The 27,269-nt window shown below is 42.0% G+C and overlaps 1 protein-coding gene across 1 annotated transcript in view; it reads right to left on the bottom strand.

The window, feature by feature from the left end:
* Positions 1-1,719: 1,719 nt before the first annotated feature.
* Positions 1,720-27,269, bottom strand: part of SLC1A1 (solute carrier family 1 (neuronal/epithelial high affinity glutamate transporter, system Xag), member 1) — a 77,365-nt gene continuing 51,815 nt past the window's right edge. The window contains exons 3-12 of the mRNA XM_012652895.1: positions 25,294-25,386; positions 23,540-23,654; positions 22,259-22,301; positions 20,772-20,870; positions 17,931-18,115; positions 16,680-16,787; positions 14,322-14,444; positions 13,777-13,971; positions 5,318-5,452; positions 1,720-3,710 (exon numbers count right to left, since the gene is read on the bottom strand). Coding sequence (XP_012508349.1) covers positions 3,464-3,710; positions 5,318-5,452; positions 13,777-13,971; positions 14,322-14,444; positions 16,680-16,787; positions 17,931-18,115; positions 20,772-20,870; positions 22,259-22,301; positions 23,540-23,654; positions 25,294-25,386 — 1,343 coding nt within the window. The 3' untranslated portion in view covers positions 1,720-3,463. The remainder of the gene's footprint in view (positions 3,711-5,317; positions 5,453-13,776; positions 13,972-14,321; positions 14,445-16,679; positions 16,788-17,930; positions 18,116-20,771; positions 20,871-22,258; positions 22,302-23,539; positions 23,655-25,293; positions 25,387-27,269) is intronic.

The following is a 27,269-nucleotide window of genomic DNA, read 5'->3' as shown; positions in this document are numbered from 1 at the left end:
CTTATATTTATTTACTTCCTACATGATACTTTACAGAAGAAATTCTAAGTCTTATACTCTGTAGATTAAAATGTCCCATCTCTGGAAAGTCTATAAATGTCCCCTTTATAGACTGAGGGTTGTTTATGAAGTCTCACTAGGTTGGACGTACTGTTTGCTCTAATAACCCAGCTAGCACCACGTGGTAGGAGCTACAGTCCTTAATCATGTAGTGACATGGGTCCTAAAACACTGGAATGGCATCTCTGTGGATTACCCACGTAAATAAATGGGGCAGGGAGGAGGTTGTAGTTTTTTTTTGTTGGGGGGGAGGCACTAGCATTTATTAACCATGTTATATGACAGGGTCTCTGCTAAATGCATTCCATGCATTTTCTCATTTAATACTTAAAGCAGTATCTCATGAGGCAAGAATTATTATCCCCATTTCATGGAAGAGAAGGCTTAGATTATTGGCAAAGCTCACAAATCTGAAAAGAAATCAGAGCTGTGTGCTCGATCAATGTGTTCTATGGTCCCTTGCTGAGCAGCTAGAGAGTACAGAATTTCAATCCTGTCACACAGAATCTTCTAGCATTCTGCCAAGGTTGTGCAGGACTGTTTCCTCTTTCTGCTTTAGAAAGGAAGATTCTTAAACCCATGCAAAGCCAGATTGTTGCTGGCCCACTACCTGATCATAAGCCAAACATGTTTCCCATGGCTATTCTAAGAACAGGGGGTGTGTTTTAATAAAGGGCCATGTACTCAGTGGGCTCATAAAGATTTGTTGAAAAAAATAAAGTCATTTGCCAGAGCTGATGACACCATTCCCCTGTCCACGAGTGTACTCTGGGCAAGATCAAAATCACAGGGAGGCCTCCTACTCAGGTGCACCAACTCTTCCAAACAAATCTTTCTTTTTCTAAGGAGTTGTGTTGGGTATTTTCTCCCATGTTGTAAACGAAGGAAACTACCCTGTATTGCTTTGGCCAGGTAGTGGTAAGCATTTTTTTGAGGAGGTACTATCCTCTTGGTGGGGAACAGGGAACTATCCATTCCTTTGTCATGTGTCACAACAAGTGAGTCCACTGTGCCCCACAGGACGTCCTCATGACTCAAGTATCCCAGGCAAGACTGTGCCATCCCTTTAAGGAGCACTCTGAATACAGCCATTTGTAGTTTGTAGCCCTATTTCAGAGGACAGGATTGGTCCTTCAGTGAAACCAGGTCACTGTCATACTGAGATAAGATCATCTCCTATTATAGTAATTTCTAACAAAATTCTACTTTCATCTCAAGTCACAAAATACGGGCACAACTCTTCATAATGGCACTGTATTTCAGCCTTGTAATTCTCTCTGGTTAACATCAGGAATCAGATTTGCTTTTTTATTCTTGAGGTATAAAGTTTTAAAAACAATAATTCGTATTCAATCTGATTCAACCGACCGTATTTCTGCCTTCCCACACTCGTCCAAGTTAAGTCCAATAAAAGAACAGATAAGAGGGAGAGAAAGGAGAGGAAGAAAGAATGAGGGAAATGTTTATTGAGACTGAAACGGAACATTGTTCTCTTTTATGAGTTAACAGCATACAGTGTTAAGAGGCTGGTTACAAACTGACTCCAAAATAAGGATGACCTGCAGTTCATGAACAGCTCTGCCAACTCCAGTGCCACTAACTGGAGCAACCTGATATGGGGGTAAAATCATTCAGCTCAAGAGAAATTACTGATTCAACTTCATTAATATTTAGATTTATTTCCTATAAATAATACCAATATCTGCATTTTAAAATTCACATTGAATCACTGCTCACTATTTATGATGTTACATGACAATTCAGTATCATTCTGTTGTAGATTTCAGGTGCAGGTGGTCAATACTGAGCATTTATTTACTTTTCTGCTATCTTTGGCACAATTTCTGGTTTCTTAAATACAAAAGCACAGGTTTAAGTTGGCTACACAATACTGTAGAAACATGACTATTTTGGATCTCAGGGTAAGTACAAGTTTATATTAAGCATTATTTACAAGATGAAAACTGAAGCACAGACTTTAATAAGCTATCTTCATAAATTAGCAGGAGAATGACAAGCAGAGGGTTTTAATGAGTAGGGCCAAGATTACCATTAATAGTTAGAACATTCCTCTCTGGAGGAGGAGACAAGTATAGTAGAGTAGAATAATCTCCCCTGAACCACTGAAACCAATGTCTCATGTTGTGGGATTTACTCTGCAAGGATCCAGAGTAGGGACAGCTTTTTTTTTTTTTTCTGCAATGTAACTTGTTCAACCCATGGAATCTATATTAAAATACAACTTAGTTGGTAGCTTGCCACTGTTGTTTGGGCCCTGATGGGTATAAAAGCGCAAAGGTGGCAAATTACTGGCCTCTTTAAATGGGTTGAATGAACTTGGAAGAATGAAGCCTTCCAGTTGGATAAAAGAACACTCTATCCTTTTGTGAGCAACACCTTTGTATATAATCTTATATAGATTCCCTCCAGGCAGCTCGAATCTGGAAGTTGTAAATGAATGGCTATGCTACCTTGGAGTGTCACCATAATACATCTCTCATTTAGGGCTGATGATACACAGATGTGAAAGGGTCACACAACATGATTTCTCATTGTAGTGCTCCTGAGAAAGGAATTCTCATAAGCCCTGAAACAGACCTGGGTTGGAATTGTAGTTATTATTCAAGTACACGAGAGTTCTTTATTTCACATTGACAGTTCAATTCTGATCTCTGTCTGGCAAATTATATGAAAATAATAAATATATATATATACACACACACATATATATAGCTCTATACTGAACACTGGGTTAACAGTTACCAGCGTCCCAATACAGTACATTGAAAAAAGAACCCTCTCCCTTCCCCCCGACCCTATGCCCATCTTAAAACTGTTATTGCAGAACTGTGCTGGTCTGTTTTCTTTCAAAGCAGTTTCTCTGAAATTGGCTGAAGATGAGTTCAAAATGAACAATTTGGCACATTAACTGGGGAGGAGATTTTTAGATGCATTATAATCTATAAAAAAGTGAGAGGACAAAGGAAATCCATGCCAATAGAAAGCCTGAGTAAAAATTTGTAACCAACGACAGGATATTTTTTTTAAAAATCCAAAACAATGGTCTGTGCATGAGAAAGTAATTTCTCTTCCATATCCATTAGTAATTCCAACAATTATTACTTTATATACTTCCAAACTTTGTCTCATAGAATTGTTAAAACCAGATAATACAACTTTCCTTTTAATCAATTTCCTTTCATCTTATCCCACCCTCAAATCCCAAAACCTGGAGAGCAAAGGCTGTGAATCCAAATATAGAAAATAATCTGGAGGTCTATCAAATCAAATGTACAACTGGACATTAGTGTTTTTCTTTTCCTTAATTAATGTTTGAATTCGCTATAAGATGACCCTCATGGAGATGTCCTTCATCATTCCTGGTCATCTGAAGCCAGGGGCTCTAGAACTGTGAGGTCTGGGTGAATGAGATGGTGTCAGACTTGTCTACAGCAAAGCCTCCGTTGACATAGGACTTCTTGGTGTCTGAGTCTTCATTATCGAGGACTGTTGATTCCAAGGCAAAGGGGTTCACGATGTTGACTTCAGATGAAACATCCATCTGCTCCAGCTCCTTCTTTGAGAGCTTTTCCACGATGCCCGTCCCAAAAGCATCACCAAGGACGTTGACCATGGTCCTGAACCGGTCCCTGAGGAAGAGACAGGAGGGTCAGACAGGAGGCCCAGATTTCATTTTCCTTCACCTTTGAGAGATGAAAGGACCTGACATGTTCAGTCCAGATTTAAGTAAATGCAGAAAATGCTGTCCTCATGACTGATGGACCACAGGCTCCTCACAGGCTGGGGGCAGAAGGTGGTTTGGAAAGGCACAGAATGAGCACACAGGGTCCACCAGGTCTATGCTCCAATGAGTAGCAATGATTCCCCTAAATCTCCCTAAATCCCCTCCTTTCCTTCCAAAAAAATGTAAATAGAGTCTTCCCAGATATTTTGAGAGACTAAAGGAGGTTCAGAATTCAGTAAATCTCTAACCTCTGTCTTGGGGGTTTTCCAGTTCATTACAAATGACATTGTGGGTTCTCTTTTGGCTAAGGTGAGGGAACTTGGGATGTTTTGTGGGTGGTGTATGTGCCAAGTGTCTGTATGTGTGTGTGTGTGTGTGTGTGTGTGTGTGTGTGTGTTCATATCCCTGATGTACTTGTTGCTTTACCAAACTACATAACGCTATTTATGAACAAGCCAGCAGGGATGTCACAGAGCACGGGGTCAGAAAACACAGGTCAGCCCAGGAATGAATTTCCCCAAGACACCAGCCAGTCTTAAATCCCAAACAGCCTGGAGAAGAGGTGGGTGGCAGGAAGATGTGTAGGGAAGGCACACTGCAGAGGGGAGTATCTATTTTGATACTGGCTTTGTGATAGGAACTGTGTGCATGGGTCATCTTGTGAAAACCACACCTGCAGGGCAGAAGAGGCCAGCAGCGCTTACACATGCACTCTGGATGCCCTTCTGTTATTCACAACAAGGCCAAGCATTGAACTGGTCTTCGTGTCTATCCCATGACCTCAGATTGGACCTTTGACTCATCTGGGTATCTTGGCAGTGAAGGGCACTGGTTCCAGGAAGAACCAAGGAAAGGAGAGAAGTACAAATCTACCATCACCACTAGAAAGAAAAACCAAATCTTGCCTCGATGGTGGGGTATCTTTGCAAGAAGGGTGCCACCTGGAGGGTCCTAGCTGCTGAAGTAGCACCACATGGCACAGCTTCCAAGCCAGGTGCAGGGACTTTTTCCCCTCTGGAACATGCTTAGGGTCAAAAAGCAAGTAAGACACTGGATAGGGGATTGGAACCCAGGTCAGTCTCACTCCAAAGCCTCTGCCTGTGCCACTGCCCCTGATGGCTCTGAAGACGCTTGGGAAGATGGACTTGTTTTGAACCAGGTGGTTCTGAGTCTACTATGCTGAACCAGGGCTGGGATAGGCCCGGATGGCCTTGCCCAGCTTCTTCACCTTATTATTCTCTGTTTATTTATCTCACCCCACACCCAGCTCCTAACCTTGAGCATTACCAGGTATAACGAGCTGATGCAGCTCACTGGCTTTTTAAAATCACTGTCCCAAGTTATGAGAAGTTAATTTTTAAGCACGTTATCAGAAGGTCTGATCAGAGGGAAATTAAAGCAGCAACAGGTGGCTCATTAGGCAATCTGAGGGGACAATGATGACAGACTGCAGAGTCTGCATGGCTGCCTGCCTGCCCATCCTGCTGAGGAAGTGCATTTATTCCAACTCACAGGAGCCAGTCGACAGCGATGATCAGGGTGACATCCTCAGCGGGCAGGCCCACGGCACTCAGCACGATCACCATGGTCACCAGACCAGCCTGGGGCACACCAGCAGCTCCAATGCTGGCAGCTGTGGCTGTGACACTGTAGCCAAAACATATCAACAAGAAAGGAGTCAGACACTCATCTTACCCATTAAGGCCTCTGGCCTGAAATCATTAGTCCCGTTGGCTGTTCCTGCTGCGTCCCCAAATTGAGCAGTCAGAATCTGTTATCCGAGGAGCACCAGTTCTGCCTCATTATAGGATGAGAGCTGTTGGGCAGCTGGGAAGATTATGATGGTGTCTCCTTGCAGGGGGAGATATGGCACGTAGCTCTAATGCAAGGAAGAACTAACTACATAAATGGCACCAAAAAATGAGCAAGAGAGATATTCATGAGGAAGGCAAAAGTTCACCCACCAGGGAGTATATAGAACGCTTTATCATGCATCCATGCATGCATCCATCCTGAATGAGTGCCATGTACCTCTCCGCCTGCCTTTGTCCTCCCTTCTTCCATCTACTCACCCACCTATCATTCACAGAGCACCTAATATGTGCCAGGAACTTAAGTTGCCTTGAAGGATGGGTAGAGGGATGGTGGTAGGGGTGGATGGCAAGGGCATTTCAGGTGAAGGCAAAGGAGACAAGGGCATTTCAGGTGAAGGCAAAGGAATAAGACAATGGTTAAGCAGGTTTTATGTACTCTCTTGATATCACAAGACTCTTCGCCTCTCTGGAAGCTTCCCTTTAGGGCACTGAATTGAGAAATAGCTATGACTCCTGTCCAAGGTACAAACATTTACTCCTGACTACTACTTTTTGCCAGAGGGTGCACTTTTCACAAAAGGAAGAGAGATCTGGAATCCAGGAGAGGCAGCCAGATTAACTTTATTACCATATATTTAAAAAGATCTCTCAAATGAGTAGCATTCCTACATACCAACAACAGTCAAGCTGAGAGTCAAATCAAAGACTCAATAGCTCTCACAGCAGCAACAAGGAAAATAAAATACCTAAGAATATATTTAACCGAGGAGGTGAAAGACCTCTATAGGGAAAGAACTATGAAACGCTGAGGAAGGAAATTGCAGAGGATGTAAACAAATGGAAAAACTTATCATGCTCATGGATCAGCAGAATCAACATTGTTAAAATGTCTATACTACTCAAAGTGATTTACAGATTCAATACAATCCACCTTAAAGCACCAATGTCATTTTTTGCAGATCTAGACAAAATAATTCTATGCTTTGTATGGAACCGGAAAAGACGCCAAATAGCCAAAGCAACCTTAAGCAAAAAGAACAAATCGGGAGGCATCACTTTGCCAGACTACAAGCCTATAGTAACCAAAATAGCATGCTAGTGGCACAAGAACAGAGACCTAGACTAATGGAACAGAATAGAGAACCCAGATATAAAACCATCATTATATTGCCATCTAATCCTTGACAAAGCAGACAAAAACATATACTGGGGAAAAGAATCCCTATTCAATAAATGGTGCTGGAAAAACTGAATAGCCACATGTAGAAGACTGAAACAGGATACGCACCTCTCATCACTTACAAAAATTAATTCATGATGAATAATAGACTTAAACCTAAGGCATGAAACTATAAGTATTCAAGAACAAGAGGTCTGAAAAACTCTTATAGACATTGGCCTAGACAAAGAATTTATGAAGAAGACCCCAAAGGCAATCAAAGCAACAACAAAAATAAATAAATGGGACCCGATTAAATTAGAAAGCTTCTGCACAGCCAAGGAAAAAATCAATAGAGCAAAATAGACAACCAACAGAATGGGAGAAAATATTTGCATGCTACACATCCAATAAGGGGCTAGTAACCAGAATTTACAAAGAACTCAAGCAAATCAGCAAGAAAACATCAAACAACCCCATTAAAAAGTGGGCAAAAGACATGAACAGAAGCTTTTCAAAAGAAGATAGACTAATGGCCAATAAACACATGAAAAAATGCTCAATGTCTCTAATCATCAGGGAAATACAAATAGAAATCACAATGAGATATCACCTAATTCCAGCGAGAATGTCTCTTATCAAAAAGTCCAAAAACAACAGATGCTGATGTGGATGTGGAGAGACAGGAACACTCCTACACTGCTGGTGGGATTGCAAACTAGTACAAACTCTATGGAAAGTAGCATGGAGATACCTCAAAGAACTAAAAGTAGACCTACCATTTGATCCAGCAATCCCACTACTGGGTATTTACCCAAAGGAAAAAAAGACATTCTATTAAAAAGACACTTGCACTAGAATGTTCAAAGTAGCACAATCCACATACGCAAAGATGTGAAAACAACCCAAGTGCCCATCAATACATGAGTGGATCAATAAAATGTGGTGTATGTATACCATGGAGTACTTACTACTCAGCCATAAAAAATGGTGAACTAATACCTTTTGTAACAACCTGGAGACCATCCTTTCAAGTGAAGTATCACAAGAATGGAAGAACAAAAACCACATGTACTCACTACTAAATTGAAACTTATAGATCAACACTCATGTGCACATATGGTGGTAGAAACCAAGCAGGTAGGAGGGACGAGGGGAGATGAATAAATTCACACCTAATGGGTACAATGCACACTATATGGGTGATGGACACACTTGTAACTTTGACTCAAACTGTACAAAAGCAACTCATGTAACTAAAACGTTTGTACCCCCATAATATTCTGAAATTTTAAAAAAATCGCTCTTGGGCAGGAAAGGTGTGACACTGGAGATTTTTTTCTTTGTAATGTGCAGATTTTCACTGGCAACATCTCCCTCATTTTAATGGGATCATTATGGAGGAAATGAGGGCTCAGAATGCCCTGAAAAGTCCCTCAATTGGATGAGTTTGAGGGGACACCCAAGATACTTTCTGGAGATACGTCCTTACCCTTGAGCGAGGCCTAAACTGATGCCCAGATGCCCCTGGGTTGAAAGGTGAAAATGTAGAAACTGCCAATTTAAACTAGAAGAATCTCTGACTCTATCCACAAATCCATATTCTTTTAGGCTCAGAAAATCTGAGTTCTTAGGAAGCTGATTCATCTGCCAATTGATGTGCTGCAGAGGGCATTTGAGGGTACAGTCAAACGTGGCCAGAGTTCTTTGACAAGTGTTTTTACTCAGTGGCTGTGGCCACTAATTTACAGTAACTTAGAGATTTCTGGGGCTGTACCAATCTTTCTAAAGGTTTCAGGCCCCTGCATAATTCTTTAGATCTGTTCTGACCTAAGTACTCTTTGGAAAACCCAAGTTTATTTTAATGCTGGTTGAAAAACAATTTAAACTGAATGCATCAATGGGTTTTCTTTGTCAGAAGTGATTTGTGCCCATGCCCATTGATCCCTCTTGGAAGCCCTGACATGTCACAGTTAACTATGTCCCTGTAGCCTGAGGCTGGGCTTGAAATTCAAAATCATGTAGTCAAAGAAAACTCTGCCCTTGAGCCTTGACCTTGCTTGCTAGGCTTTGGCAGTTTAGCTTTGGTCTGACACTCAGAACTATAAATCTTCGGATTGGGGAAAACAACATAAAAACCTATTCCTGCTTGAACATATCCTACTTTGACTTAGGGTTTTCATAGAAGACAACATAATAATCACTGGGACAAAGTGCTTTCCTCACACTGAGGCCTAGTTTTAGGACAGGCCATTGAACTCAGCTCTTTAAATGGGCTGAAGCTTGGGTTGTGAACTGGAGTCAACATAATTTTTTAGAGTCAGATCCATCTGAGTTATACTTGGGCTTTGCCATTTTACTGGCAGTGTTTCCTTAAGCAAGTCACTTCTCTGAATCTCAATTTCTTGCCTGTAAGATGGGAATGGTATGCCTACTTTGCAGGCTGCTGTGAAGATTAAATGAGATACCATATTTAAGGCATCTGTTATAGCACCTGTATAGTATATGCTTAAAAATATGTCATTCTAATGCTCCAGGAAATTGGTCTGGTCAAAGATTTTTTGTGTAAGATCTCAAAAGCACAGGCAATCAAAACAAAAATAGACAAGTAGCATCACATCAAGCTAAAAAGCTTCTGCACAGCAAAGGAAACAACCTACAAAGTGAAAGGACAACCCACAGTATGGAAGAAAGTATCTGCAAACTACCCATCTGACAAAGGATTAATAACCCTTAACAACACAATAGCGAAAATAACTCAAACAACTCAATAGCAAAAAAATAAATAATCTGATTAAAAAGTAGGCAAAAGATCTGAACAGACATTTCTCAAAAGAAGATATAAATGGCCAACAAGTATATAAAAAAATGTTCAATGTCACTAAACATCAGAGAAATGCAAATCAAAACCACAATGCAATATCATCTCACCCAAGTTAAAATGGCTTGTATCAAAAAGAAAGGCAATAACAGATGCTGGTGAGGATGTGGAGAAAGGGGAACCCTCATACGCCATTGGTGGGAATGTAAATTAGTACAGCTGCTATGGAGAACAGCATGGAGGATCCTCAAAAAACTAAAAGTAGAACTACCATTTGACCCAGCAATCCCACTGCTGGGTATAGATCCAAAACAAAAGAAATCAATATATCAAAGAAAAACCTGCCCTCGCATGTTTATTTCAGCACTATTCACAATAGCCAAGTTATGAAATCTAGCTAAGTGCCTGTCAACAGATGAATGGATAAAGAGAATGCTGTATATACACAATGGAATACTATTCAGCCGTAAAAAGAATGGAATCCTATCATTTGCAGCAACATGGATGGAACTGGAGGCCATTCTATTAAGTGAAATAAACCAGACCCAGAAATACAAATATCACATATTCTCACTCATTGTGGGAGCTAAAAAAGTGTATCTCATGAAAATAGAGAGCAGACTGGTGGCTACCAGAGGCTGGGAAGGGGAGGTGTGGAGATGAAGTAAATAAAAAAAAGAATACAAATGTATTTATTACCACTGAACTGCACATTTAAAGATGGTAAAGATGGCAAATTATATATGTATATATTACCCCAAAAAAAACCCCCCCAAAAAACCCATGCCATTATTCTGCTACTTCTGTAACAACAGCAGTTGCTGCTACTTTTTCTACTGCTACTATTGCCACTGCTATTACTATTACAACTTCTGCTAATACTGTAGCAACAACCAAAACAACAACCACTATTACAACAACTACTACTATTACTACTTTTCTTCTCTAAGTTCTTTGTAGGCCCCCAATCCTATAATTATCTTTCTTTATAGGACAATTATCTGATTTCCAATCAATTGCAACCTTTGATAAGTGACTATTATGGTAAAATCACAAAAGGGTATTGTAAGGTTTTTGGATGGGCCGCAGCAGAGAAAGAAAGACCAGCAGAGTGAAAAGGGCAAGCAACAAGGCTTTACTGGGGGAGGAGGAAAGAAAGTGCTCCCGGCGAAGTTCACTGGTCCCGAGAGAGGGGGCCAGAGAAGTCACGCACCCAAAGTGTTGAGTGGGCTTATAAAGGTTTTGGAGTTGGGGGATGGGGGTTTCTCTTCCGCCAACTTTTGGCGCAAAGTAGAGTTCTTCGTTACCGCCTTTAGGGCGGGACTCATGGGCTTCCTTTTTCTCTAGGGAGGGGAGGGGTGCCCGCCACCAGCCTTACAGGTATGTTTTGGGTAGATGGTACCCTATGTTTCTTTGATGTCCACAGAAAGAAATATACTGTGGGTCTAAAACTCTCTTTAACCATTAGTCACATGAGCTATAACTACACAAGATACAGTATATACTATAACTTGTAAAGTTAAAACAACTTGTGTTATTTCCCTGGTAGAGCCAGAGAGGATTTTAAATTTTAAGTTGATGATTACTTTGAACCTCACCGTTGTTATTGGTTCTGGGTGAGTAGTTATCAGCAAGTCTAATTTAAGAATAAACCAGAGAGTAGGGAAAGATGTTTTAATGTGAATTGACTATTTAGCCTCTACGCCCAAAGTAGATTCTTCTAGTAGCAAGGCAAAAAGAAAAAAAAAAAGGGTTAGAAAGATCTAGAAAACTTATGACTAAGGAAGAGGAAAGAAATTTATCATAAAGTGGCAAATACACAAAAGAACTGGCACCTCAGGCAACCACTCCTTGGACATCAATTCAGTGCAGACTGGGTTCCACAGGCCAGAGTGAAGGGAGGTAGTGAAAAACCCTTGGAAATGTAAAAGTAACAACCATGTAGATGGTTGTGGGGCAGAAACGTTCTCATGCATGATTCAAGCTTTTAATTTTAACATACTCTCTGCTGTTATAACCATAGGACTTTACTCAAGCTCTTTGGCTTGGGCTTCTTTAGGCACTAACCTTTTTTATAGATTATGCAGTATCTGGATAGTTCCCCAGCTGTTGTGCCAATTGGTATATTTTGTACTTGTCTTCAATTTCAAGCAAACAATGATAAATACTTTATGATTTAAGGTTGGGTAGGATTTTAAAAATGTACTGTTTTAGAAAATTGTTAATTAACAAACTTAATTTATGCCTAGAATTTATGTCTAGTCTGGGGACACAAGAGTGAATTAACTCTAAAAGGTTCAAATTCAACCTTCAGTAGGCCTAGGGACCCAGTTTAGTCTTACACTTCTACTTTACACTCAAGTCTCCGGGTTAACTCTAATCCCAGCTTATCACTCCAATACAGTGTTGTCCAGCAGAACTTTCTGCAGTGATGGAAATGTTCTAAATCTCTGCCATACAATTCAGTTAGCCATTAGCCGCATGTGGCTAGTGGCTGCCATATTGAACAGTTGGTTCAACTCTGGCAAAATTCACCAATGATATTTTTATCATCTACTTGAGCAGACAATTTCTGTCCTCGTTTGATCAGAATTCTCTGCAGTATCTGACTTAGTGGACCATTTCATCCTTGATAATCTCTCTTCTTTGGGTTTCCACGACACTAAGGTTTCCTGACTCCCCTCCCACCTCTCTGTCCTTCTCATTCTCCCTCTGGGGTTCCCCCCTCTCTGCCTGCCTCTGGTACTAGGATTTTCCAAGGCTCAATCCTTAGTCTCCTTCTCTTCTCTACAAACTCTCCCTGCATCCTGCATCCATTCCCAACATTCACTGATGCTCACCATGTAGGTACTGTTCTGAGCATTTTATATGCATCATCTTACTTAATCACCACTACTGGAATAATTGTAGGTACTATTAGTATCCTCATTTTACAGGTGAGAAAACAGAAGCTTAGAGCATTCAAGTCACTTTCCCAAGGTCACAGCTAATCATGGCGTAGACGGGATTCAAACAGACAACTGACTCGTGACCCATACGTTTGAAGACCACCATTAAGCTGACGTCCTTAACTTCTGTACCTGCAGTCTGGACCTATGTTTCTCACTGGATATCTCCACCTGGAGGTCTTAAAGCCAAATTCAATGTGTCAAAAAGTATTAACTCTTTATCTTGCCACCTATACTTGCTTCTCTTGTGCCAGTCCCTGTTTTGGTAAGACCTGTCCACCAACCCAGCATCATCCACCAATCCTGAGAGTCATCCGAGCCTTTCCCTGTCCCTCAGCCTGACTCCAACAGATGTCTCTTCCATTTGCTAGCTCTTCTCCATCCCCAGTGTCAGTGCCTTGATGTGGGCCTTTTAATACCTTATTTGGGCTTCTGCAAGTCTCCTAACCAGTCTTCTAGTTTGTGGTTTCTGCCCCCATCCATTCCATCTGCCATGTTGCCAGTTACCTTTCTAAAATGCAGATCTGTCCACAACATGACAAAGTGTCTGAGACCCTTCTATGAGCTCCCCATACAATGTCTTTCATGATATGATCCCTGCCTCCTCATTCCTGTATGTTCTCCACATTGTACCCTTTATACAAGCCATAACAAATAATCTGTACTCTGTAACTAGGCCACGGCTACATCACAAGCCATTTCTGCTATCCAAAATGCTCTTAAGCTTCCTTCTTCACCTGATAGATTCCTATTCCTCTTCTAAGATTCAGCTAAACTTTCCCCTCCTCTGGAAAGCTTTCCCTCACCTTCCCAGGAAGAGCTAGCCCTTCCTCCTCTGTGCCCTCTGTGACCACCACACAAGGTTCTGTTAGAGCCCTCATCACAGCCCTGAGCGTTCATTTGGATATCTGTATCTCTATCTATCAGGGACCTCTTGAAAGCAGGGACTGGCCTTTATTCAACCTTGAGTCTTTGTGCCTACTCAGTGCCTAGCGCCTGGGTACACTGAACTGAGCACAGAGTGATGCCTTTGGCTTCCCTGAAGCAGAAATCTTGCATATCATGAGTCCACTACTTATCACACAGTTGTATTTAATCCTGGGAAGGGACTTCACAGACCAAGAAAAACGATCCATCACGGGGCGATTCTTATTGACCCTTTACAGACCATTTTCACTCGAGGCAATCCCAGTAACGGTGATGAAAAACGAGTGTGCACCACACCCCACCTGATGGTGATGATCTGCCCAATGCCCAGGTCCAAGTCATTCAGCTGTGCAATGAACACAGCTGCCACAGCTTCATAGAGCGCAGTCCCATCCATGTTGATTGTGGCGCCGACGGGTAACACAAATCTAGTGATCCTCTTGTCCACACGGTTGTTTTCTTCAGCACAGCGGAAGGTGACAGGCAGTGTTGCTGAACTGTGTGATAAAAGGAGAAAGCAGCGTATGATCTAGGAATGCTGGCCCTGGGTTCCTACCTGAAAAGACACCTCTTCCAAAAAGTGAACAAAGGTTCACTTTTGGGGGGCCCAGGAATCAGAAGGTGCTGTGCCCACTGCTGCTCCCAGCTACACTACAACCCGTTTCTGGGTGCAGGCCATGCCAAGATGGCAGGGAACAGTCGTTCAAAGGGTGCAGAGAATGTGGAGGTCACTTCTCAAGTTAAAAGTAGCTACAAAAACCACAAGCTGGAGTCTGTGTCATCAAATCAGGTGAGAGGTGATAAAGTTTGGCTAGAGTCTTCTTTCAGAAACCCCTCTTCTATTTACCTGGAAGAGATCATGAGAGCCGTCAGGAGAGCCTGGGCCATTCCCATGGCAAATTGGAAGGGGTTCTTTCTTACGACGATGAAATATATCAGCGGGAGAATCACAATGGAGTGGATTGCAAGCCTGTAACAGAAACAGTTTCAAAGACAATGCCACCTCCTCATACTTAACCCTTTTATCAAACACTTTTATATTCACAATCTTGTTTGACTTTCATAATGACACAATAAGAACACAAGAAGTAGGGCAGGAATATATGTCCCCATTCCACGTACGAGGACGTAGAGGCGCATTCAGCAAATGAAGCATCTTGTCAGAGTTAAGGGCAAAGCCAATAGCTGAATCCAAATTTCAGAGCCCACAGAACAGGGTTACATCATGCTGCCACGCCTCATGCATGCTATTCCTGCTACACGTGCAAAAACGCTCCCATTTCCTTCTGCTGCTGCTGAATTCTTACTCCTTTTCTAAGATGCAGCTAGATCTCCCCCCTCCTCCAGGAAGCCTTCCTTCACTGTCCCAGGCAGAGCTGATCCTTCCCTCCTTGGCGCCCTCTGTGTCCCTATACTTGACACTTCATTACAGCCCCACCAGAGCCCCACTCCCTCCATTCCCGGGACCCTGCTGCCTTGCTGGACAGCGCCCACTGTCCAAGAGGGAAGTCAGAGTTGCAGTAAGGAAAAAGTGCCTGCATACTTCAGGACCGACCCTCTTTTCTTTTATTCCTGCTTTCCAAAACCATTCCTGTTTCACATGGAAATATACAGGTTACACAAAATAGGGGGGGCTTAAGAAATGAGACCCATTTGGCAGATGGCATATTTCTGTAAGTGACAATTTCTAGTTTACACATCAGTCATGTGAGTTTGAAACAATAAGAAATGGGCATAGAAAATACAGATCCTAGAGGTCGGCAGAGAGAGTCTTGTCTATAGAGAGCTTATAGCTAAGAACTATGAGGAAGTGACTTTTTTTTTTTAATTGAGACAGAGTCTCATTCTGTTGCCCTGGCTATAGTGCAATGGCGACATCACATATCACTGCAACCTCAAACTTCTGGGCTCAAACGATCCTCCTGCCTCAGCCTCCTGAGTAGCTGGGATTACAGGCATGTTCCACACACTAGGCTAATTTTTCTATTTTTAGTTGAGACAGGTCTCGCTTTTGCTCAGGGTGGTCTCGAACTCCTGAGCTCAAGCAATCCTCCCACCTCAGCTTCCCAGAGTGCTAGGATTACAGGTGTGAGCCACCACACCCAGCCCAGAACTCACTTTTAGTTTTCTGTTAGAAACCTAGATAGGATGAGAGAATAGAAAGCAGCAGAACTCCATTATGAAATGGCTCAGTGTCCCTTAGCCACGTCACTGCCTGGACACAGTTCCTGGCACTGCCTGTTTCAGCAGCCCCAGAGTCACGGTGGCCTCTAGGGAGGTAGAGGTCCCACCTCCCTGGATTTGTCCCTGGCCCTCACACTGTAGGAACCCAGGCTGCTTCTGTGTTTGCTAGCAGGGCTGTGCTTTTGCCAAACACAGATTAAGAACCAAATTCTGCGTGATGGAAACTGCTCCCCGCCCCAGTGCAATCAAGCTCCAATAGGTGAGTTGATTAAGTTGGGAGTTTGAGGGTATTGACCTGTGGGAGTCATATCGATGATATTTACTCATCCGTTGGTCCGTATTTCTTAGTCTATGTGATATACCCTGCCGCTGGCTAGGTGTCTGAGGGCACATTCATAACCTATTCCATCACATCTCTTTCATGGAATCAATACCTGAGCTGTAATAAATATGCAAATGACCAATCCCCTGCTGCCTTCCAGTCTTATGGCTTCTAAAAAGCCCCACAATTCCTCCTGGCCTCAAGATTTTCCCAGCGTGCTCTCTGACAGCTGATGATGCAGGGCACCAGCGTGGGAACGGGCCGGCCATCCTGCTTCTACTCCTTGAGCTTGACTTCATTTAGGCCCTTCCTAATTTCTTTCAGGCTCATGGTACATCAGGGCTATTCTTACTTGCTTGGCTAGTTTACGTTCTTGAGGAAGCGAAGTCCCAGAGAGAGCCAAGAGAGGCTACGAGTGGGTTTCTCTTTTGTTTTAAAAAACGATTTTAACACAACCAGTAAAGGCAGTGACAAAGCCTGGTCCAGGCTGTTCTGCCAAGAGCTGGCAATTAGCGCGTCGTGATCCACCTACAGCACAGCTGTTAAAGGGCAGCCCCCTCCCCTGCTCTCTTATCTCTGAACCCTATCTTCCCCTGCACGTGGGAGAGAAGCTGATTTTAACCAGCTGAAGCCCAGCCTCTCAGCAGCCATCCCATTGCATCAAAGAAGTTTCTGTTTCTTCTCTTGAGCCCGACATACCCACTCAGGACTGTGGCCATGTAAAGGCCCAGCTTGCGGAATATTTCCCAGTCTTCAACTTCTATGATCTTCCCGGCAATCAGGAACAAAATACCGAGAGGCATGTAACTAGAAAGTAAGCACAACAAAGACATGTGTTTTCTCAGGCTGGGGTTGTTGGGGAAGAAACATGGTAGGGCATGCACCCCCAGCTTGGCATGTGTACTCAGCTGGCGGGCACAGGGTACATATTGCAGCTAAGGGCTTTTTCAAGTCCTGGGTGGACTCTGTTGGCTCTAAATTCTAGTACCTGCATGCACCTTCAATGGTACCCACCTAAACTACCATAATGGTGGTTTGCAAACTTGGCAAGAACATGTGGTCATGACATTCCCATGCCATGCTCCCAGTGCACATGTATCCTGTTGACTGTCGTATCTGCTTATCCCACTTGAGCTTGACCCTCACTGCCAAATATGGACGCTAGCCATGGTCATCTTGTTTCCCAGGTATCAGCAATAGAAGCAACAGCATTAGCAGTGGAAATGGTCATAATAGATCTATTTGTGTTGGGGAAAATATCTTACATGCATCATTTCATTTAATGTACTTCTCCTAACCCTCGGGGTAGATTTTATTATCCTTTTTCACAGACCATGAAGCTGAGGTTTCTGCAGGATTAAATGACTTGCCTGGCTGTTTTTACTGAGCCCTTTACGTCACTGTCAAAGTTTACACTTAGGATTAAATAATGTTGCTCTAATTCGATATGAGATAAGTAAGGCAGATGCTTCCTAGGACAGGAAGACTTCCTGGCATCTCCGGGGACAGGGCAGATACTCAGGTGGTATCACTAGTACACTCACAGATGGCAGCTTTCACTCTTATGTGTTAGTGCCATGCCAGAACAGTTGTAAATATTTTGAATGTCACTTCTGCATGGAGCTTAATAAGGAAAGCACTTTGTGTTCTCATGTGCAAGGAACTCCTTCAAATCATCCCTTTAAGAATTCCTTCTTACATGAATGCTGGTTGAGAACAAGATGATCTCCCAGGGCTTTGAGGGAAAAGATAATGGCTGATAACTAGACTTTTGTTAATGAACTAACTTCTGAGTAGTATGTGGAACTATTTCATACTCCAGTGACTTGATATTAAATGTACACCTTCTCTAGGATGAGGTCAGTGGAGAAGCATAAGCCTCTTCTTTCTAATTTGGAGGAGACAGAATTGTCAGGGGAAGCAAAGTGACATTAAACAGTGTCTGCTCACCACATAATGATCTGAACGATTTTCATGGTAGCATCACTCAAAGCATTGAAGAAATCCACCAGAATCTGTCCCTTTTCTCCCATGTTTCCAATGACAAGTCCAAAGACAAGGCAAAAGACAATTAAGCCCAGGACATTTATGCCATCTGAATACGCGCCTACAATTTCGTAGTCCTTTGTTTTGTTCTGTGGATCAAAACCAAGAAAATACATTGATGCATGATTATAATCTTGTTAGAATGCACAGGCCCTGAAATGAGAAGATATGATAGCCAAACACAATAAACTAGTGATCTACCAGAGTCAACAATACTTTAGGAAAGATAATAATAATAATAAGACCTACGCATGTAACAGATTTTATCCCACCCTGAAATTTAAAGTTTTCTTTTTCCTCTCGACAAGTCCATATTTGAATATTTCTTATGAAGATTTCTTATTCAGGAATGTTTCACATTTTTATTATGAATTTTAGAATCAGAGCGCTTTTCGGGGTTATTTTAACTACTAGCTACATTTGGAGTCTACTTTAAAAAAAGAAAGGAATTAATAAATGCAGGAAGTAAAACATATTTGCCAGCATGAACGTTTTTAGGACATTTTATCATCTGTTTTGCCCTGAGAATAAAGCGCAGGAACATTCTTTACTGACTCTGGTCTTGGATGACCCATAGGGTTTTAGAGATAAAAAAATTAACCAGATACCTACTCCTGTGAGCCATTTCTTCACTTTATCCTGGGTAAAAATAGCATGAGATTTACCAAGTGATAACGTAATTTGAGTGGTGCAAACCAAGTTTGTAAAGAATTATGTCAAGGAGCCACTGGGTTACCAGTCGTTTCTTACTTCTGATCAAACAGATATTTAGGGAGCAGCTAGAGTGTTCTAACTGCACTAGCAACAGCATAAGGTCTTAAAATTCAGTTGGAGAGACAAGACTAACTGTGAGAAACATGAGCCAATAATAGCAAGACGGTATGTAATTAACCACACAGCCAAGCTATGAGTTACAAGCGTCACATGGAGACTGGGACATGAATGAGGGTTTCGAGGTTAGGGAAAGCAAGGCCTGAGGAGTTGGCAGGCAGGAGACAAAGCATGTTCCAGAAAAATGGTAAGCCAAGGCAAAAGTCATCGTGCACTGGGCCTTTGTACCCTGCTTGAATAATTCGTACTCATCCTTTATGGCCCCCAAACTAATTTAACCCCCATCGAATGCCCCCAAAGCACTCCATTCTTCCTCATGGTCATACTCATCCTTCTTTGCATGAGGACAGATGCCACATCTGTCTTGTCACTTTTATAATCCCAGTGCCCAGAAGGCCTGGCATGTGGAGGGAGCTCAGAAAATATTCGTGAACCACATGGAAAGGCAGGAATAAGGAGTAATGGAGGAGGCGGATCTGGACAGACCCCACTGGGGGCCCACTGGGAAGTAAGCGGGAAAACCAGAGAGAAGCCAGGTCCTGCAGGGCCTCTGAACCCAGCTGGAGGGGTTAAGGCTCTCTGCAGTAGGAATCAGGGAGCCAACCATGGTCTATTTCATTTGAATTCTTAAGGCTACTGACATTCTTTTTCCTTAAATCTTTCCTTCCTGGGTGAGGCAGAGAATATTTGGGGGTTAATTTACTACAGGTGTGCAAATGTACCTCTTCAGGCCCACAGTTTCTAATCCCCAATTATGAGATCCTCACAGCTCTCAAAGTCCACTGATTTTATTGCTACATTTATGGCCAACTCTTTCGGTGACAAAACCTATGCTGAACTGAGATGAGGCTACAGAGAGTCTATTTTTCTCACTTGGCAGAATATTCATGAGTTTGTTGCAGAAATATTGATATGCTTGATTCCGGAGTGTAGTTGGCAATTCCACTTATGGATATTGCATAATATGCTGTGTGTACACCACACAGCCCTTCTGAAGTATGAGAGACACTGAACTCTCAGTCGCATCTGGGCAGAGAGATTCAAGCAAGGAATGGTGGGTGTGCATTCTATATTCATATAGGCTTGCAAATCTACAGCAGTTCCCAGAGGCGCCCATCTCTACTGTAAGCAGTGGCAGAAATATAGAGGCAACAGGGCTCATTCTTTTCTCTCTGTGGTATAGCTGATTCTCTTTATTCCCAATAGTTATGTTCTATAAAGTTCTCATGAACACTGAGTTAGCAAATACTGAATCACTGCTCCTGGAGGAAATATAGGGCTAGGTTCCTGGGAACCCTGATCACATCGTTTTAATTAAATAATCAACACTTAACATTGTTTTGTGTGTTTCTGTTTAAAGATACCTTATTTAATATGTATTGTTGATTCATTAACATTGAATTCACAGCCAACAGCATTATAAGTCATGCCTGAATGAAGCTTATCTAACACCAACTTTTCTCCATAAGGCACGTCACAGTCTTTTTTTGTGCTTAGGAACACTACAGAGCACTTTAGCACTACCCTTTGGTGTCCGTTTTAAACAGTGAAATCACCAAGAAAAAAACACAAAAAAGCAAAAAAATAAAATGTGGTGTTAGAACCACTGCAAAATGGACATTCATTTACAATACAAGAACCCAAACAAGAAGGCAGAGCAGAGCCTTGTTTGACCTCAGCTGGGAACATGTACTTCACGTGACTCAAATATTTCGCCATTCTTTGTGTGCTGCAGATGACCTCAAAAGCCCTGCAAGTATTGATTTTTGGGATTAAAAATAAAGTTTAGCAAGTACATGGATTCACAAATGTGGATTCTGCGAGTAACAAGAAACTCAGTCATATTTTCATCTCTTGCTCACTCCTGACTCACAGGCTGCCCGCTGGGGAAGGGGCAGGCCACGAGGACAGTACCTTGGAAATAGCAGTTGTCATGATGGCTGTGAAGGACTCCTCTGTCACGTTTGTCTCTGGATCACTGTCAGCATTCACTTCTTCACGCTGGGTTTTGTACTGCACGTTGGAAAAAAGACAAGTAAACAATAAAAAGAAAAAGAGTTTCTAAAGCTTCTGTGGCTTAACCACAGGAATATGTTATTTTGGTCAAATAGGTGCCACTGTAGGGTTCTACCTTCAAGGCCTCTGCTGGATGTCAGTGGTGCCTCCCGGGAGGTTTTGGAACTAAAAGTGGGACCGAGAAACCCAACCCCTGACTCCCACACCACCATTCAGTAATGTCAAATGTTCGTTCTCTCACTTTCCCAGTAAGGGACAAATTAATGGAGCAATAACGTGAAAGGAAGTATAGGTTTTATCTGTAGGTGCTTTCATAGACTCTATAAAGATTCCTGTCCATCATTTTTGTTTCTATTAATTAATGAATTATTTTTAATCCTGGGAGAAAACGCTTCATCGCTTTGGTAAAGTCACCATGATTTTAATAAACATCAAGGAAGGTTTAAACTATATGGTTGTTCCAAAAACAACAGTCCCTTTAGGACTATTCCATGAGTAAGATTTCAGTTGAATTCTCTTCCTTCAGCCCTGTTTGGCTTTGTGGAGCTTCGACATGGAGGTTTAAGAAAGAGCTAGTATACTATTACACCAGGCATAAATGTGCCCCCTACAGGGCTCTGCCAACACCAAGAACCTTACAAATGACCACTGTGGCTGATCTGCAAATGTACCCCTGAAATAGAGGTGGTTCTGTGCCTTGCGGAGGCCAGTGGGGAGCAGTATAATTGCCATTTTTTTGGTATACACAGAAGTCTCTGTTCATGTAATTTATGTAAATGAGTACAGCAATTTGTGATAGACTCGGCTGTCTTAAAGCACATAGATAAATAAGAGAAAAAGGCTCAAAGTCAATTAAAGAGATTGCTAAATTTTCCTAGAGAAAAAAATCATGGCTTTGTTACACTGCTCGGTGGAGTGCCAGCAACGGGGACATAATGATTAAGTAAAAGACGGAATCCAGAGTGTGAACGACACCGTGTGGGTTAGGTCCTGGGCTGCAGCGTGAGAGGAAAAGGAAAGAGGAGGTGGAGAGCTGCTTTTTTTTTGCAGAGAGATTGAGTTTCTGCACAAATATAACATGGTTCTCCAAAAATAGGTACTGGAGGCCACATTTTAAAACATTTATTGTTTGACAGATTCCTGACTTGCACCATTTGAACCCTTTGGGGGGAAAATGCATAAAGGAAAAGGGAGCGGTGTAAGTTACGACATGCACTTCGCTGTGGGTGGCAAAGGCCGGACACAGAACAGCGGAGTCCCCTGAAAGTCCACCATCCGCAGATGTACTTCCTGCTGCTGTTTTTGATGGGTCACAGTAGAAAAAAAATTCTTAATTGGTAATGGGAAGAGAGTAGCAACATAAGGGCAAAAGTCATTAATATTACCTGCTGAAAACAGGCTTGGACGAGGTTCTCAGGAAACATATTCCTGTTGGAGACAGGAAAAGCAGTATTATGTCAGTACAAAAAAAGTGTTTTGTTTTTTTTTTAAATCATACTCAATACGTTGGTGGAAATGAGTATAATATAGAATGAGTACTCTGGTTCCTCTTCTGGCCTTTCCTTTGCATAATACTTCCTTGAATTAAGACTTCTTTTCTCCTGCTGAGCTTCAAGTATAGAAAGCTCCCCTAATGAATTGTCACTTAAATGATTCACTGAATCACTGACACGCCTTCTATCCTCGGTGAAACACTGTGCTGGCAGGTGGACACTCACAGTCAAGAGACTATTTCTTCTTTAAAATTCTGCACATTTCTGTTTTCATCAGTGAGAACGAATGCATACCAAGAGTCCAATGTATTTGTTCCCAAGTTCTTTATGCCAATTGCAAATATCATCATAATTACTGAATTTAATATTATGCAAGCCAATGAAATATGAGTATGAAAAGGAAGGTATGGTTTCTATAAAAACTAAACTGAATGCCTGGAAACTCAATAAAGGCAAATGACTAAAATTTTTATGGTTAAATTAGGTATGGGAAGACAATTGAAATAAAAAGATCTTATTTGTCTTTTTGGCATTCGGCTTTCTTTGCAATTTCTAAGGGTTTCATTGCTCAAATCTATGGAAACTTAATCTGGAAATTGCAAATGATGCATTTAAAAGGGCTGCATAAACAACAGAAACCATATGAAATTATAAACTGACAAACTCCAAGAAAAGACCTTGGCCCTACATCAAAAAATTAGTGAATAAGTGCTTTTGAGTTTTAAGCGGAAACAAAATATGTAATATGTATCATATCATTTTTATGAGTTTCTGCTTTAATTGTTATTTTTATCATCCAACCTATGTCTGGCTCTGATTGCTTCAGATAGAGAGTTTCTCCTGTACAATTAAAAAATGTATTTCTCTAAGTGCACTTTGGAGCTGACCACTCAACCCAGCCAAGCATCCCTATGCAACAACTATGCTTTTGGCATCTCTGTCCGTCCTAAATCCTGACAGAGGAGCTTGTTCCTTCCATTCCCTCTTGGAACTATGCCCTGGAAAGCAGGACTGGCTAGGTAGTTCACAGCTCCAGAATAAAATGAAAATGCACAATTCAAAAATTATTCAAAATTTCAAGACAGCAACAGCAGAGCATTAAAACATACACGGGGCCTTGAACAACTATACAGGTCACATGCCCATGCAGCCACCTGCTGCCAAGACACTCACCTGATGAGGTCTAACATGGCATCCACTGTGCTGACTTCAGGAGTGTTGCCAGTCCTGTCAATTTCAGTCACCTTCTGGGTGACGCCAGGCTTGATAGTCATCACCAGTATAATACCTGTGGCCAAGAACAGCACCCATAGAGCATTAGGAATTTCCAGGGCAGCTGGCACCCCTGGCACCCCAAGGCATCCTTCTTAGGACCAGGAGGCATGGTGGTACCAGGTAATACCATGGTGAGGAAGACCCTGAGGTCCAGCCCAAATGCTGAGCCTCCACTGGGACTTCAGCAGCCCCTTAATTACTTTTCCATTTAAATGAGAAAGCAGAAAGAACTCTTCCCTTGTTTTTTGTCTTTTTTTTTTTTTTTTTTTTTAAGTGAAGGGGCTGCCTCCCCGAATTGCTTCCGGAAACACCTGCTGATGAGAATATTCTTTTTCTTTTCTTTAGCTATGAGATCAGCCTAGGCAGGTGTTAGGATGAGAGTGATTCATTTTCCAGCCCAGGGAACTCATTCAATATCTTTCTGTAACTTTTATCCACAGAGGCTGGTTACCCTCCTGAGGGTCATACAGAACTAGCCTTGCCTTCCTTCCATACCATGGGCCTTTGAATATCTGGAAAGTTGTCATGTGGGAATATGTTGTTCAGAGGTGGAGTGAGGACAAACAGATGGGAGTTACAGGGAGGGAGGGTTCATCTCGCCATAAGGAAGACCTGTCTACATGGTGGAGCATCTGAAAGAGCCATTATGGCCTTTGGGAGTAATGAGTTCCTGTCACTCGAGTGTCCAAGCAGAGGTGGGAGGCTGTTTGGAGGGGAGTGAGGAAGAAGAGGGTCCTCATGCTCTTCATTGCTTCCACCCCAAAAGGACGTCATGGTAAATCAAGGGGTAAGACTTTGGGATGCTGAATGGGCCAGTTTTGCTAGTGGGGGAGTCGCTGGGAAATAAGAGGGCCATGAGTGGGCATGGTCCACTCTTTCCTCTTGGGGCTGCAGAAGGGATATACACCCAGCTGATAATAAAGCACTATCTTGCTTTCTCGCTGCTATTTTTCCTTTGTGTCTGTCTCCCTCAAGAACCTCGTGAGGAGATGGGGCTTTGATTGAGGGCAGGGTCCCATCACTTCTTATCAGTTTATTAAAGCAGGACTGTAAGGGTCAAGCTGATTGCAACATCTGAGTACATTCCCTTCCTTTCTTTCCACTCTGGGCATCCTTCTTAAAATGTCATGTTGGGTCACAAAGGATAGAACACTCATAAAACCATGCTAAAGGTACAAGAGATGCTATTCCCTTATCGGAACTTTCTCCCTCTTACAAGTGGGATTTATACTTGGCAAGGTTTTGTTAGCCGTTAGCTCTTGGAACTATGTGAAATACACTAAAATGCTATCTTTCTGAAAATATTTTGTAATTATACCCAACTCCACTATTATAGACTAATTATCCAGTTTAAGAATTATATAAGCTCTTGGCTTCACTTCCTTCTACCCAATGATCCTGACAAGGCATAAAACTATCACTCTTGAGTGACAGTTGAGACTTTAATAGGCAGTACCATGGCTCAGATTCAGTCAGTATTACATTTTCTTCACATAAAAGGTGCTATGTAGACTTCCAAGGGAAAAGCTTCATGGTGGTTTGACAATACTACTTTCTGATTTAAAAAAAAAATTGTGTATTTTAGCCTGACTACTTTTTGAATGAAAAGTTGCAATTACATAGAGAATTAAGGATTCAGAAATAAACGTTACCTAGAATTACAGCAATGGCAGTGGTACAGAAATAATACACGACGGCACGCAGACCGATTTTTCCAGATACACTGGAATCCAGCGCAGCAACACCTGAGGGGTGGGGGGAGAAGTCAAATTACATGTATTTTAATAAACAGATTTCCAGGACTGGTGATTCAATCCTCAAAGTGTGAAATAAAGTGCTGAAAGCTGTTTTCTGCATCTGCTAGGCCCATCTCACACAGCTCGTTTGGGTAAGACGCATGAAGAAAAGCATCACTCGGAAACTCCACACGCAGAATTAAGAGCCGGAAGCCCCTTGCGGGGCTAATCCCACCACCTTAGCCTGGAGCGCTGGGCCTTTGGCTCTTCTTAGGGGTGGTCACGAAACAGTCATAAGGAGACCGCTTCTGCATTCGCACTAAGAACTTTACCAAGATTTGGACATTATATCACTTGACATCTCTTACGATAAACCTCCTTTGGAATTCAGTATCCAGCAAAAAATTTATCTGGAAGAACTGAGGTTGTTCTTTCATCACATAATGAGAATCATGTAACTCATGTGACCCTTTCTCTCAGAAAGCTCAGAGTCAACTGAAAAAAAATAACATTTATGTGTGATGATAAAGTAGTTAACAGCATGTATTCATTACTACTATCTGAAAAAAGAGAAAATACAAAGATGAAAACAAAAATCACTTCATCTTACCAACCATAGCTAATATTCTGGTGAATTTTCTTCCAATATTTTTTTCTCAATTTTTGTAAGCATAGCTGAGAGAATTCTGTAGTTTTTAACCTTCTCTTTTCTTAATATTGTATTATGAGCATTTTCCCTCATCATTACAAACTGTCTCTGAGGATAATTTTAATGGCCACATAATCTTCTGCCGTGTGGCTGTGCAATAATGTATTTAATCATCCACTTACTGCTGGATCTTTAGATCGTCTCAGGGCCGAATTCAATAATAAATCTCAGTAATGTCATTATCCATCCTGGCTAGCATATTTCCCTCCTCTTTTCATGATTTTCAAATTGCTTTTTGTGAACAACCTTACAAGTGCGTGGCTTCTTTTGTGGGATACCTTAACATTTCTGCTTGAAAGAGGAAGACTGTAAATAATACTCTCTGAGGACACAGGTAATTTCAGAGACTTGTGGTCACATACATCTGGTTTCAAATGGTCTGTGGCTGCCAATAAAATGACTGAGTATTGACTAGACACGAAAGTTTTGTCTGGAATGCCAAGGACATCTGTATTCAAGGAGGAAGGCAGGCCTTCTTCTTCGGTAAAAACTCGTGCTTTCTATGGAAGATGCTCATATAAATGGGGTCAAATGCTGCTCTCTAGCTGGACTTCTGCATGGGAGGGGGGCAAGCTGAGAAGCAACCAAAATCGTCTTTCAAGCTGTCGCTCGGAGGTTTCAGATGCTACCCTGCCTCATTTCCAAAATGAAGGTCTCACACGTTGAGTTAAATGATAATCAAAGAAAATGATTTGTGTCTTCAACATGCATGAGTTGTCCCATAACTGTTTGCAAAGCCTAAAGCACAGGGAAGAAGTAGCAGGAAAAAAGGACGAGGCTATCACAAGGCAACCCCAAGAAAAAGGCAGTAAACCTGTATGGCTATAAGCAGGCTATAATAGGTAGCTTTTATATTCACTTCTCATGCCATAAAAGGCCTGTCCATTTTTTTTTAAGTGACTGGGCGATTACACTCCTCACATATAAGCATACATATTTGATGTGCAGGAAAAATCTGCGAGGAAGCTATCGCCACTGTGATGACAGGACAAATCAATTCTCAGTCTAAACACACCACTCCTGCGGCCGTTGATTGCTCCTTTGGGAGTTAATATTTTGAGGAAGGTGCTCTGACCTCTGCCTTGACTACCGCAGGATGTCGTTAAGGGCCCATTCGCCAACCTCCGGGACAAGACTACAATTACCATATGGTGGGCATATTGCAGCACTCACAGCCTAGAAT

Source organism: Propithecus coquereli, unplaced genomic scaffold (assembly GCF_000956105.1).
Source record: "Propithecus coquereli isolate 6110/MARCELLA unplaced genomic scaffold, Pcoq_1.0 Scaffold403, whole genome shotgun sequence".
NCBI classification, from domain to species: Eukaryota; Metazoa; Chordata; class Mammalia; order Primates; family Indriidae; genus Propithecus; species Propithecus coquereli.
Note: the sequence above shows the minus strand (reverse complement) of the source record. Positions and strands in the feature narration are given on the sequence as shown.